The sequence below is a fragment of the Saccostrea cucullata genome, unplaced genomic scaffold (genome assembly GCF_032062105.1).
Source record: "Saccostrea cucullata isolate Sc308-1 unplaced genomic scaffold, CSIRO_AGI_Scuc_v1 ctg3163, whole genome shotgun sequence".
In the NCBI taxonomy this organism is placed as follows: Eukaryota; Metazoa; Mollusca; class Bivalvia; order Ostreida; family Ostreidae; genus Saccostrea; species Saccostrea cuccullata.
The window spans coordinates 142,501-155,549 of record NW_026919264.1 but is presented as its reverse complement, the minus strand read 5'-3'; the positions used below and the strand labels follow the sequence as shown (position 1 = coordinate 155,549).

At 32.8% G+C, this 13,049-nt stretch overlaps 1 protein-coding gene across 1 annotated transcript in view; it reads left to right on the top strand.

Annotated features, from left to right (window-relative positions):
- Window positions 1–5,950: 5,950 nt before the first annotated feature.
- Window positions 5,951–13,049, top strand: part of LOC134283442 (mitochondrial genome maintenance exonuclease 1-like) — a 125,017-nt gene continuing 117,918 nt past the window's right edge. Inside the window, exon 1 of the mRNA XM_062765893.1 lies at window positions 5,951–6,583. Within this exon, the coding sequence (XP_062621877.1) occupies window positions 5,980–6,583 (604 nt within the window). The 5' untranslated portion in view covers window positions 5,951–5,979. The remainder of the gene's footprint in view (window positions 6,584–13,049) is intronic.

Here is a 13,049-nt window from a genome sequence, read left to right as displayed (position 1 = left end):
AACAGTTCAACAGGGTGACTGAATAATATATGAGCTATTTATTTTGAGCCCCCATCCCTGCAAAAATTAAATGGATGGGGGAATCAAATATCTTATGGCCATAATATTTGAACCCCCTCCCTGTAAAATTAAATGGGCAGGGGGACTCATTATTTTATGGCCATAATATTTGGAACCCCCCTCCCTCTAGATTTAAAGGGCAGGGACTCATATTTTATGGCCATAATATTCTGAACCCCCTCCCTCATAAATTGAAATGGCTGGGGCACTCAATGTTTTATGGCCATAATATTTTGAACCCCCTCCTTGTAAATTTTAATAGGTAGGGGACTCAATATTTTATGGCCATAATATTTTGAACCCCCCTCCCTCAAAAATTAAAAGGACAGGGGGACTCATATTATGGCCATAATATTTTCATCTTCTCCCACTTAAATTTAAAAGGGCAGGGGGACTCAATATATTTTATGGCCATAATATTTTGAACCCCCTCCATCTTAGATTTAAAGGGCAGGGGGGACTGATATTTTATGGCCATAATATTTGAACCCCCCTGCCTGTAAAATTAAATGGGCAGGGGGACTCGATATTTTATGGCCATAATATTTTCCAACCCCCTCCCTCTTAAATTTAAAGGGCAGGGGGAATCTCAATATTTCATGGCCATAATATTTTGAACCCCCCTCCCTGTAAAATTCGATGGAGGCAGGCAGATTTTTGAGTATTTATGGCCATAATATTTTGACTCCCCTCCCTGTGAAATTAAATGGGCAGGGGGACTAAATATTTTATGGCCATAATATTTTGGAACCCCCTGCCTGTAAAATTAAATGGGCAGGGGACTGAAAATATTTATGGCCATAATATTTGAACCCCTTCCTACTTAAATTTAAAGGGCAGGGGACTCAATATTTTATGGCAATAATATTTTTGCCCCCTTCCCTGTAAAATTAGTAAAGACCGTTGACTACTTTTCTTAATACTAGTATATTTGGTAAAAACCAACACTAAATTTTTTGGACAGGGGGGACTAAATATTTTATGGCCATATTTTCTTGAAATGATCCCTCATAAATTAAAATTAAGTCAATATCTTCCAAATATGTTTACCCCTCCCTTTAAATCAAAAGGTTATTCAAGATTTCAATATTCTACCTTCATATAACAAAACCTGGATTGTTTTCCCCTCCTGGTAAAATTAATGGGCAGGGGTATGTAAAGAAGTTCTTTGGCATTTTAATTAATTGCCATTTGAATCCCTCTTAATAAATTAAATGGACAGTAGGTCTCATAAAATGGCCATAAATATAGTTAATCCCTGAAATTTAGATGGGCATGCTTTAGAATATTTTATTAAAAAAAAAAAAAAAAAAAATCCCTGTAAAATTACAATGGGCAGGGGACTCAATATTTAATGGAAATTTTATTTTGTTTAATTATTCATTTTTTGTGTTTATTTAAGACATACACTTACACACTGAACCCGGGTTCAAAATATTTTTTGGTTCAGGAAATGATAATTTACATGCTTTGCACCTGCCTGGTGCCATATGACAATTGCCTCACTATACAACTGACTATATGAGTCAACAGCCACCTGCCTGGTGCCTCTTGATTTAGCCTTTAACACCTGCCTAGTGTCTTACTGCGCTTACCAAGTTGCCTATATAACTCTAGCCAAGTGGCTACAATATACTTACAAAGTATGATTTAACTTTGTAAGAGCTTCTCTGTCCTAATGACAATCCTATAGCTAACGTCACACATCTATACTTTAACTAGTCACTTTTGACTACGGCAACGTTGCACAATCGGATTTGATCGATACACCAATTGGTTTCAGTACCAAAGTGAAGACACCAGTCAGTTGGCTGTACTGCCCCCTTGTACCCCAACTTAATCAATGATCATAAGTTATCAGATATCATATTGATAAAATAAAACAGACTGTCTTTCTTTTGTCAACACTATTATTATTTTCTAACAGAACATCATTTATGAATAATACTTGTATAATTCTTTTGTCAATTGACTAATTAATTACAATATTTACATTGATTATCTGTTATAATATAAACAAGTAACGGGAAGTAACTCCTCCAACCATTTCACTACTACGTGAGAGTCGAAGTAGTTTTTTACATTTCATGTATCCTTATGTCAGAATCGTTTAATCAAACGCTCAGCTGCCTCCATAAACCCCTACTCGCGAAATGGCGGAGTCTTCGGATCAGCCGCCATTTTGGGCCCGCTTCACATTTTCAAATATTAATATCTAGAGTTCAGATTAATTAATAATCAAACAACTTATATAGTAAGCATCAAAAGAAAGGTGTCTATTAATATTCCAAAAATAAATAAAAACTATTGGAAAACAAAAAAGTTAGAAAATATGCTTTTTTCAATTCGCATGTCCTAACGACAGGAAGTATTGACGACGAACGAGAGGTCGCGTCCTGGATAGTATCTATCATGAAAACTATAATCTACAAGTTTCACATTGATATCTTTTACCGTTCTTGAGATTAACCACAGACAAAATGTCATCTTAAAATCAGGAAATGTCCCGTAACTTGGCACCAGATAGGAATTTTCAAAAAATTGCTCAGATAGATCAAGTTCATGTTACGACACATCGTTTCTGAAAATTTCATGTAATTTCATGTAGTCTTCGAGAAATCGCGTGCACAAAATTTTGGAAAAAAAATAATAAAAAGAATAATAATAAGAAACAGTAGAATAACTATAAGGTCTTCCGTGAAGACGGAAGACCTTAATAATAATAATAATAGTAAGAAACAGTAGAATCACTATAAGGTCTTCCGTGAAGACGGAAGACCTTAATAATAATAATAAGAAACAATAGAATCACTATAAGGTCTTCCGTGAAGACGAAGACTACAATAAGAAACAGTAGTATAACTATAAGGTCTTCCGTGAAGAACGGAAGACCTTAATAATAATAATAAGAAACATTTAGTAAAAACAATATGTTCCCCAACTTGTTTGGGGAACAAACATTACACATGTATTGGTTAAATTACATAAATTTTTATTTTTGTACAACTGTATAAATCTTATACCAATTATTAAACCTTTCTTGTTTTACATTTTACTTGTATTTTTGTCATCACTGCAGTGAGAAAATAAAATCATTAGGATATCCTGATTTTCCATTCTCTTTTTCTCAATTATCTTGGAGTATCTGCCTCCTCACTAAAATATATGCTTCTTTATGATCATTAAATTCAAAAATGGATGACACAGCTGTTTGGATCAGCAGGCACTGCTGGCCTATCAAGAACATTTATAATATTTCATTAAAGAATTCCAAAGCACACACGTTACAAAGAGTGAGAGAGAGAATAATAAAGATTCCGTATAAGATGTCACTTAATATACCACTTTCGCCTCTAGACTCTCATATATTTTATATTCTTTCTTCTTCTATGTTAATTGTTTATAAGATTTAAAAAATAAAATACTCACTCTTCCTCTACGTATCTGAAAGATTAACGCCAAATTCACAAAAACGAGCTAATAATAGTTTCACAATGATAAGGTTTTTCTTGCTATTAAACTTTAACTTTACACTGTAAACTATATTTAACAACGTTAATCTATATTTTACGTCTGTAAACCATTGTTAATGCGAAAATCTGTGTTTTTAAACTGGCGATTGCAATAACATAATTTTTAAATACAGCTTAACAATTTGTAAACTTTAGTTTACAACTCTTAACTATAGTTAACTGTGTAACTGGTAAATACGAGGGTTGATCCAAAAGTTCGTGGAATTTCTTTCTAAAATTTTATCTTGATTTGATGAAAGCAAACAACAGGCATATTCATAATATAGAGTCATAATCTTACAATATTGGAAAATTTCATCACTTTCCAATTACCTATTACGGTCACACGAGCTTTCCGAAAATGGATAGTTGTGAAACCCGGGGGAGACTTCTACGTTACGTCAAGTTAGATATTTCACGTCACGTTATAGAAGCATCTCACCCCAATGTCCAATTCTAGCAAGAAATTCTACAAAATGCTGGCCTTTTCTCCATTTCTTTTCTCAGAAAAGCCTGCGTATCATCTTGCACCAACGTTTTTCACTGATATTTCAAAATATCTTACCATATGATGTTCTAATTTCAGAGGCGATGTCAAGATCAGTACAGCGGCCGACAACGTAGCTTGAAATTTGTCTAGGGGGATATGCACTTAAAACAGAAAAAACGAGCACACCTTAATCAACGTGTTCTATGTTTCTTACATGCCATTGAAAAACCAGTAATTAAATGCATACTTAATAACATACGCGATCAAGATAGAGTCATCCGGGATCATTTGCGATTGCAAAACATAAATTATCTGATAAATACAGTTTAACGATTTGTCAAATTGTAACTATAATTTTTGTTTTACAACTCTTAACTATAGTTAACTGTTAACTGGTAAATATAAAATATATTTTAATTTGAAATATTTCGATTTGTAATTTTCAACCAATTCCACTTTAAAATAAATAAAACATGAAACTATAGATTAACAACTCTTAACTATAGTTAACTGTTAACTGATAAATATAGTTTCGATTTGTGAAACTATGATTAACAACTCTTAACTATAGTTTACGATTGTAAATTATAGTTTACAAACGTGAATCTATGTTTATCAACAAAATCTATTGTTAATGCTTTATTACAGACAGATAAACTGAGATTAGCATTCATAAACTATAGCTAACAACCGTTAAATATAGTTTTACAGATGAAAACTATAGTTAACGAATCGCGAATCGTTAACTATAGTTTAAGATTTGAAAACTACAGTTTATCAATTGTGAAACTAGGTTTAGCTCATTTTTGTGAATTTGGCGTGCCATACAAAGCCAAACAATCAACAAAAACTCTTAATTATCTTAATGAATATAAAATCGAGATATCAAAACAACTCCTTGAAGTCATTCTAACTTTGATAACTATTAATATGACAAAACATTCATTTAAAACAAAGTAAATAAATCGTGAAATGTACCTGGCTCCGTCTTCCTAATAATCTGATTTTTTTAAAGTGAAAGTGGCAGACCACATCTTCTTTGCCTGGATACCGCAAATTCTTAGTTCTATGATAGACACAACTGATGGCTATTCTCCATTTCGTCAGAAGATCTCTATTTTTTTGGAAATCTACGCCTATTAAACCTGCCGCAGCTTGGAACATAGCAGTATCAAACCATTTCCGATGTAACATAAAGCGTCTTCATGATAGGAGTGAAGCATCTTGGACGTACCCTATAGCTTGATAGTAAAATTCAGAACCAAAGACGGTCGTCGGCGAACCCTACTTACATAGATAATTTTATTTCAACGCATTGATTTTACAGTCATTAATTAAGTTTTAATTTAAAGTGTTACTTGTAATAACTTTGAGGCATGAACTTTGAAATGGGTTATAAAACACTTAGTTTTTATGAATTTTAGGCATTGAATTATTTTAAAAGACTTTTCGATTGACTTGTTTAAGAATCGAATATATGTCCTGATATAATACAGAAAATATATTAACTTCAAATCTGTGTCCATGCACCTTTAATAAAAATATATCCCCTATATACCGATGTACATGTAACAGTAACTGGCATAATATGCTGTTGCTTTATCTTTTATTTTTACAGAAAGTTGCATGGTTACCAATTTCGCATATTCAATGATACCCTAATATTGGGCATTATACACGATTTCATGGATAATACCCTATTTCGAGTACTCTCTCCAACTTGTATAAGGCTTGTGGGCCTCTTGTTTTTTAAGAGTTTTTATATATCCCTCTACAATTTATGAATTTACATTATGAGTATCAAAGTGATGTTGGTCAATGTTTAAATACATCTGTCTTTTGAAAAATGAATGATTTTAATGATTATAACTTTTTACCTTTTAGATTCTTAAAATATGTGGCATTTGTGAATGAATAATGCTGAGTCTGTGTTATCCATTACGAAGACATTTTGAAAGAAGTTTTCATCCTAAAAGCAGTTCAGACAGCTTGTATATACAACACCTCAAATACAGCAGTGGACAAAATAGCGTACAAGATGTTATAGCCTCTATCATTCAAGGTGCCAAATCTAATAATGTAAAAAGATATAAGATTAGTAGAGTTCAAAAGCATGTTGCTATTAATAGCAGGGATAGAGTGGATACACCGTTTGCAAATATTGCCAGTGATCTAGAAATAGAAAGTGCTGAACTGGTAGAGAATAAAACTAAACAGTCAACAAAAACCATACAGGGAACTTCAACTAAAAAGATATTACAAGTATTGAACAATTTGACAGATGAAGAGGCAGAAACTCTAGCTTTTATTAAGAGTGTAAAACTTTTCCAACCACTTGAGCATAAAGAAAAAAGTGAAAAGTTGCGAGAGTTTGTTGAAAGATTAAAACTGAAAAGCAATCCAGCTGTCACCAAAATTCTCAGTGCCACACAAACAGACTACCAGAAGTATGTTCTGGAGCAGTGGAGACTGAGGAGGGTTGAGGAGCTGGGAATTCAGGGCTTTGAGGAATACCAGAAAGGTTAGTTTAGTTGCTAGAAAGAAATTAAAAAAATTGAGTGCAGGGTGGGTATTTGCTCTGTAATTTCAATTGGTATCAGGGTTAAGGTAAGGTTTAATTTTGGCAAGGACTTTAATTTGTGAAGGATGAGAAATATTCCTTGTAATAATAATTAAGTATGTCAATTTCATTCCGAAAGCATAGTTAAGGATTCCATCTCTAATTGGACCAAATTCTCTACCCTTAAAAGTCCAAGACATGTATAATACTCTGATATTAAATTAAAGGGACATGGATAGTTTCAGCTAAGAATTTTCTAATTTATTTTTCCATTTTTTATGTGTGCAAGTACTTAACTGAGGCATTTTTAATGATTATAATTGTCAAAAATTTGAATTTCAGTTGTCGAGATAGGTACAAGACAGATTTAGAGCTCCAAACATTTGTTTTGCAAACAAGGCTCGTGGCATGAATTTGTTTACATAGGTTAAATATATTACAGTGTACATAATATACCTTTTGTCCAAAGCAGATTTTTTCAATGAAGAAGTTAATTCTAAATGTGATTTAATAGACAGTTTCTAGTGATTTGTTGAATCTTGTTTTGTCATAAGTATGAAATTTTCTATATATAAACAAAAACAAGGCATGAGCCTTGTTTACATTATGAATTTAAGATTTAAGGGGGGACCTATGTCGTTCTACGTCAAGGCAGCATTATGTGACGTCACAATAGCGACGTTTGTTTTTACCTGTTGACTTTTGCAACTGTGATATAGGCTTAACATTGTTGATAAAAAATAACGTACACAATTTACAAAAAGAAAATCATTAATAACAGTTTTATTTGATTAATGGAGTTTGTTATGCCCCCCTTCGAAGAAGGGAGGGCATATTGCTTTGCTGCTGTCCGTCGGTCTGTCGGTCCACTTAGTTTCCGTTCATTTTCTTCACAACCATTGCACATACTGAAATGAAATTTGGTATACAGATTTATCAGATGAATATCTAGGCCAAGTTCTGTTTTGGGTACGATCGTGCCATTTTTTACAGAGTTATGCCCTTTAGACTTAGAAAAATTCCAATTATAATCTATCCATTTGTCCTTAAGGAGATATGAGTGGACATGTATCCAGTTAAAGATTAATGAGCTTAGTGTGGGAAGTTGGGCATATCTGATCATGTGTTATCTATATCTCCTGAGAATTCAACAACAGAAGGAAAGATCTCTCTTCTCTAATTCTCTTAATTGTAATTTATTGCCTGTCAAAACATTTATTTACCAGCCTTTTTATGCCCCCTTCAAAGAAGGGAGGGCATATTGCTTTGCTGCTCTCTGTTGGTCTGTCGGTCCACTTAGTTTCTGTTCATTTTCTTTGCAACCGTTGCACATATTGAAATGAAATTTGGTATACAGATATATCACATGAATATCTAGGCTAAGTTCTGTTTTGGGTCTGATCGCACCATTTTTTTTTATGCCTGTCTTAAGACGGGACGTATTATGTTATATGCTTCATGTCAGTCCGTCCGTCTGTCCATTCGTGTACGGCTCATAACTTGAATACTATTAGGCCAAGGGTTATCAAACTTTGTCAACTAATACTTCTTGGGTAGACAGTGTGTCGCGCACAAAAAGTAGGTCGCTCTGACCTTTAATAAAGATGCTAAAGCCAAATATGGAAAAATCCTGACCGGCTCATAACTAGAAAACTATTAGACCTAGAGCTTTCAAACTTGGCAAAAGTATACATCTTAGGTAGAAGGTGTGTCGCGGTCTATTTCAAGGTCACTGTGACCTTTAATTTAAAAAAAACCTCAGTCTTTTAAATTTAAAATTGCATAATCCTAAAAAATGTAAAAATATAGTTGTATCCTTATTAAGAAATGTTAAATTAAGTAAAAACTTATTTTTTCATATTCATATACTTTACAGCAATCTGTAGGAAATGTTAATGTTTTGATAGGAATTCAATTTGTCCCATGGGCATAATTATCAAGCACTGGTCAAGAAGAATTTTGATAGCAGAAATTTGCACATAAAATTAGAGAGAAATTAATGAGTTTATTGTAAAGCAAGAGTATCTCTAGATCTGATCATGCAGCTGTGTTATCATAATTTATCTCTTGGGAGTTGGGTAAAAAGAAATGGCCTCATGTTGCTTGTGTTAATTTAGAGTTCTTGATGGCTATAGTTCAGATAAAGATCTTTCAATTGGTGTGATGTAATTAAAACAAATTGATGTTTTAGTGTATATTAAAACTAAATTAGTATTGTATAATATAATTAAAACTAATTGTATATGTGTTCATTGAAAAAAAATTAAATTTCAGTTTTTATGTATTTGCAACAAATTGCAGTCATGACTCACTTAGAATTTTATAGTCTAAAGAATAATTATACCCCCCCGCAAACGAAGTTTAGGGGGGGTATATTGGAATCACCATGTCCGTCTGTCCGTCTGTCTGTCTGTCTGTCTGTAGACGAGATTTTGTCCGGACCATTACTCAGAAACTATTGGAAGGATTTGTCTGAAAATTTGTACACACATTATTCACCATATGAAGTTGTGTACCTGATATTTTCATCTTGATTCAATCATTAATTTGAATTTTACAGGTGTTTTTTCATTTTCATTTTGTGGTTTTGTCCGGACTGTTTCTCAGAAACTATTGCAAGGATTAATCTGAAAATTTGTACACTTATTATTCACCATATGAAGGTGTGCACCTGGAATTTTCAACTCTTTTTGTTAATTTTTTTTGCATTTTACAGGTTTTATTTTAATTGACTTGTTCATTTTGGGCTCATGTACATGTATAAGGTTTGTGACATAGAATCTAGAATATCTGTACAAAAATACTGCAGCTTAAAACTACTCATAAAAACTTAAAAAAAGAAACATCATCAAGTGTTAAAAACAGTTTTTACATTGCACAGAAGATAATGTAATTTCATTTGTCTCTTGGGAATAATGACTGGACATGCATCCAGTTAAAGATAAATTAATGAGTTTGGTGTTGGAAGTTGTTAAGGCATATCTCTTATCAAGCGTGTGTGTTATCTAATCTCCAGGGAATAAGGCACAAGAATTAATGATCTCTCTTCTCTTATTCTCTTAATTGTAATTTATTGTCTGTCAATGCACTGGATGACCAGCTCTTTATTTTCAAAATGCATTTCAAATTGATATATCAAGATTAATTTGATTTTGTGTAATGGTTTTTTTTTCAACAATCAGTTTGCAGAGTGACATAACACATAATTGCAATATATTTTTTTAATGCAGAAATAAAAAAAAATAAAATGAAAAAAAAAAATGTTACAATGGAATAACAATGTATTAGTATTGATGTTTCATTTGGTTGCACCTTTGTTTCATTCATTAAGAAACATGATGAGCAATTATATTTCACTGCAAATTTTTGTAAGTAAATTGTGAACACCTCTAGATCCATAAAGTATTTTTGAATTGGCACCTTCTCTGAAAAACCCAGCGGGGGGTATTTGTCCCTATTGGACAGTTCTAGTTTATTTTTGATTTTTAGCTCTACTGGTCAGAGACCAGAAGAGCTTATGTGATAGTAATGCGTCCGTCGTTCGTCCGTCTGTCTGTCTGTCCGTCTGTCTGTCTGTAAACAATTTTTCGAAATGCTACTCCTCCTACAGTTTTAGTCCGATTTCAATATAATTTGGCACACAAGTACACTACACTAAGATACATAATTCTGTGTATCGGTTTTTGATTTCGATGAACGGTGTTGCCGTTGTTACTAAAAATAGAAATTTCTGTGAAATTCTTTCAAAATGCTACTCCTCCTACAGTTTTGGTCTGATTTCAATATAACTTGGCCCACAAGTACACCACACTAAGATACATAATTCTCTGTATCGGTTTTTGATTTTGATGAACGGTGTTGCCATTGTTACTAAAAATAGAAATTTCTGTGAAATGTTTTCAAAATGCTACTCCTTCTACAGTTTTGGTCTGATTTTGATATAACTTGGCACACAAGTAGACTACACTAAGATGCATAATTCTATGTACCGGTTTTTGATTTCGATGAACAGTGTTGCCGTTGTTACTAAAAATAGAAATTTCTGTGAAATTCTTTCAAAATGCTACTCCTTCTACAGTTATGGTCTGATTTCGGTATAACTTGGCACACAAGTACACTACACTAAGATACATAATTCTGTGTATTGGTTTTTGATTTCGATGAACGGTGTTGCCGTTGTTACTAAAAATAGAAAATTCTGTGAAATTCTTTCAAAATGCTGCTCCTCCTACAGTTTTGGTCTGATTTCAATATAACTTGGCACACAAGTAGACTACACTAAGATACATAATTCTATGTATCAGTTTTTGATTTCGATGAACGGTGTTGCCATTGTTACTAAAAATAGAAATTTCTGTGAAATTCTTTCAAAATGCTACTCCTCCTACAGTTTTGGTCTGATTTCAATATAACTTGGCACACAAGTAGACTACACTAAGATACATAATTCTGTGTATCGGTTTTTGATTTCGATGAACGGTGTTGCCGTTGTTACTAAAAATAGAAATTTCTGTGAAATTCTTTCAAAATGCTACTCCTCCTACAGTTTTGGTTTTCTGTTTTGGTTTTCTTAAATTTCTGTTAAAAACTCTCAAAATTCTACTCCAAATACAGTTTAAGTCTGATTATAATATAATGTGGCATGCAAGTAGACTACACTAAGAACATAAAGAGACTTAATCAAGGATCATTATTCTTTTTATTGCTGTGGTAAAGTTTCAATTCCCAACTGCTTAAGAACTTCTCTCTTCCTTTGCTATAAGTACAAACCAGTAGAGCTTCAGTCTCCACAGAGACTTCTGGTTTATTAGACTATAGCATTTCCATTGTTTCATAAAATATGCAATAAACAATTAAAAGCTGCAGATGGATATTTGTTAAGCTCTAACACAGCCAGTTTAGAATTACTTGATGTATTATTTGTTATAATTAATCCCCACTTAGAGATGTATGTACAATATTTTAAACATGTTAAGAAATGGAAATTAGATCATTGAAATCTGTGTCAATCTGTTTATGAATCAAGGTTACCCGATTTTCTTGCACCCCAGCCAATTTATGATTATTGAACAATATTTGACGGGGTATCATGCTGTGGCGGGGCACTTTATTGACAGAGTTATGCCCCTTGGACTTGGAAAAATTTAAATTATTTGCAGTTTCCGTTCATTTTCTTTGCAACAGTTGTACATACTGAAATTTTACTGATATTTTACATGAATATCTAAGTCAAGTTCTGTTTTGGGTACAATACGTTGTATTTCCATTAGTGAACTCTTCAGAATTAGAGGGTCGTTTGGTCGGTCGTCTGACTGGGACAGCATGGCATTGCAGATAATACAAAACATATTGTCATTATCAATCCAATTTTAAATGTCAAGTGCATTTGTCATTCTAACTAAAGAATAGAAGAACTACAAGACATATGTAAAAGAGCGAAAACCCTAACTTTATCGTCCATTTATAGAAATACGACATTTCCGAGGTATGTGTATTGACTTTAAATGTACCATTACAATAAATAGATACATACGATCACCAATAGATGTAAATTAATATCTTTGTCATCTCTACTCTTGATTTAAATAAAGTCCACAACAATAAAATATTTCATATGTATTTTGTTAGGATTTGTTCATCGACATACAATGTGTTCTTTACATTTTTATGTTACGTTTGTCCCAGAAATCCCGCAAGATTTGTACATTCTCTGACTTTTTCACAAAAGAGCGCACTAAGAACTATAACTCTTCAATAGTGGAAATAGAACGTATTGCAACAATTTTGACAGAGTTATGTCCCTTGGACTTAGAAAAATTCCAATTATTTGCAGTTTTCGTTCATTTTCTTTGTAGGGGTTGCACATACTGAGATGAAATTTGGTACACAGATTTATCAATTAAATGTCTTTGTCAAGTTTTGTTTTGGGTACAATCGCGCCTTTTTTGACAGAGTTATGCCCTTTAGGACTTAGAAAAATTTCAATTTAGGGGGAGGGGGGCATAAGTGTTTTACAAACATCTCGTGTTAATATTAGAATTCTCTTCCTTTGGTTGATAATTCATAGCAATTTCTGTTGTGAAAAAATACCTTAAAAATATGCTGATATAATAGCGCAAAAAAGAGATAAAATTCAGCAAAGAAAGCGACTTAAATCAGGGAAATATGTTTAATTTTATAATTACCATTAATCGATTTTCTGGAGAAAACTAAGAAAAAAAATTGAGAAATGTACTTGTACAGGTGTATATTTGCTTATTGATTTATTGTACATGTAGATTTTATTGTATTCCTAGGTTCCAATAGGCGTTGGTTGTTGACGGGGAAATGGGGGGGGGAGAGAAAAAGAATGAATGGAATGAAGAAGAAAATTTATCTGTTTAAATTGTTTCTAATCAAAACAAAATACTCGTTTTTCGCAAAACAG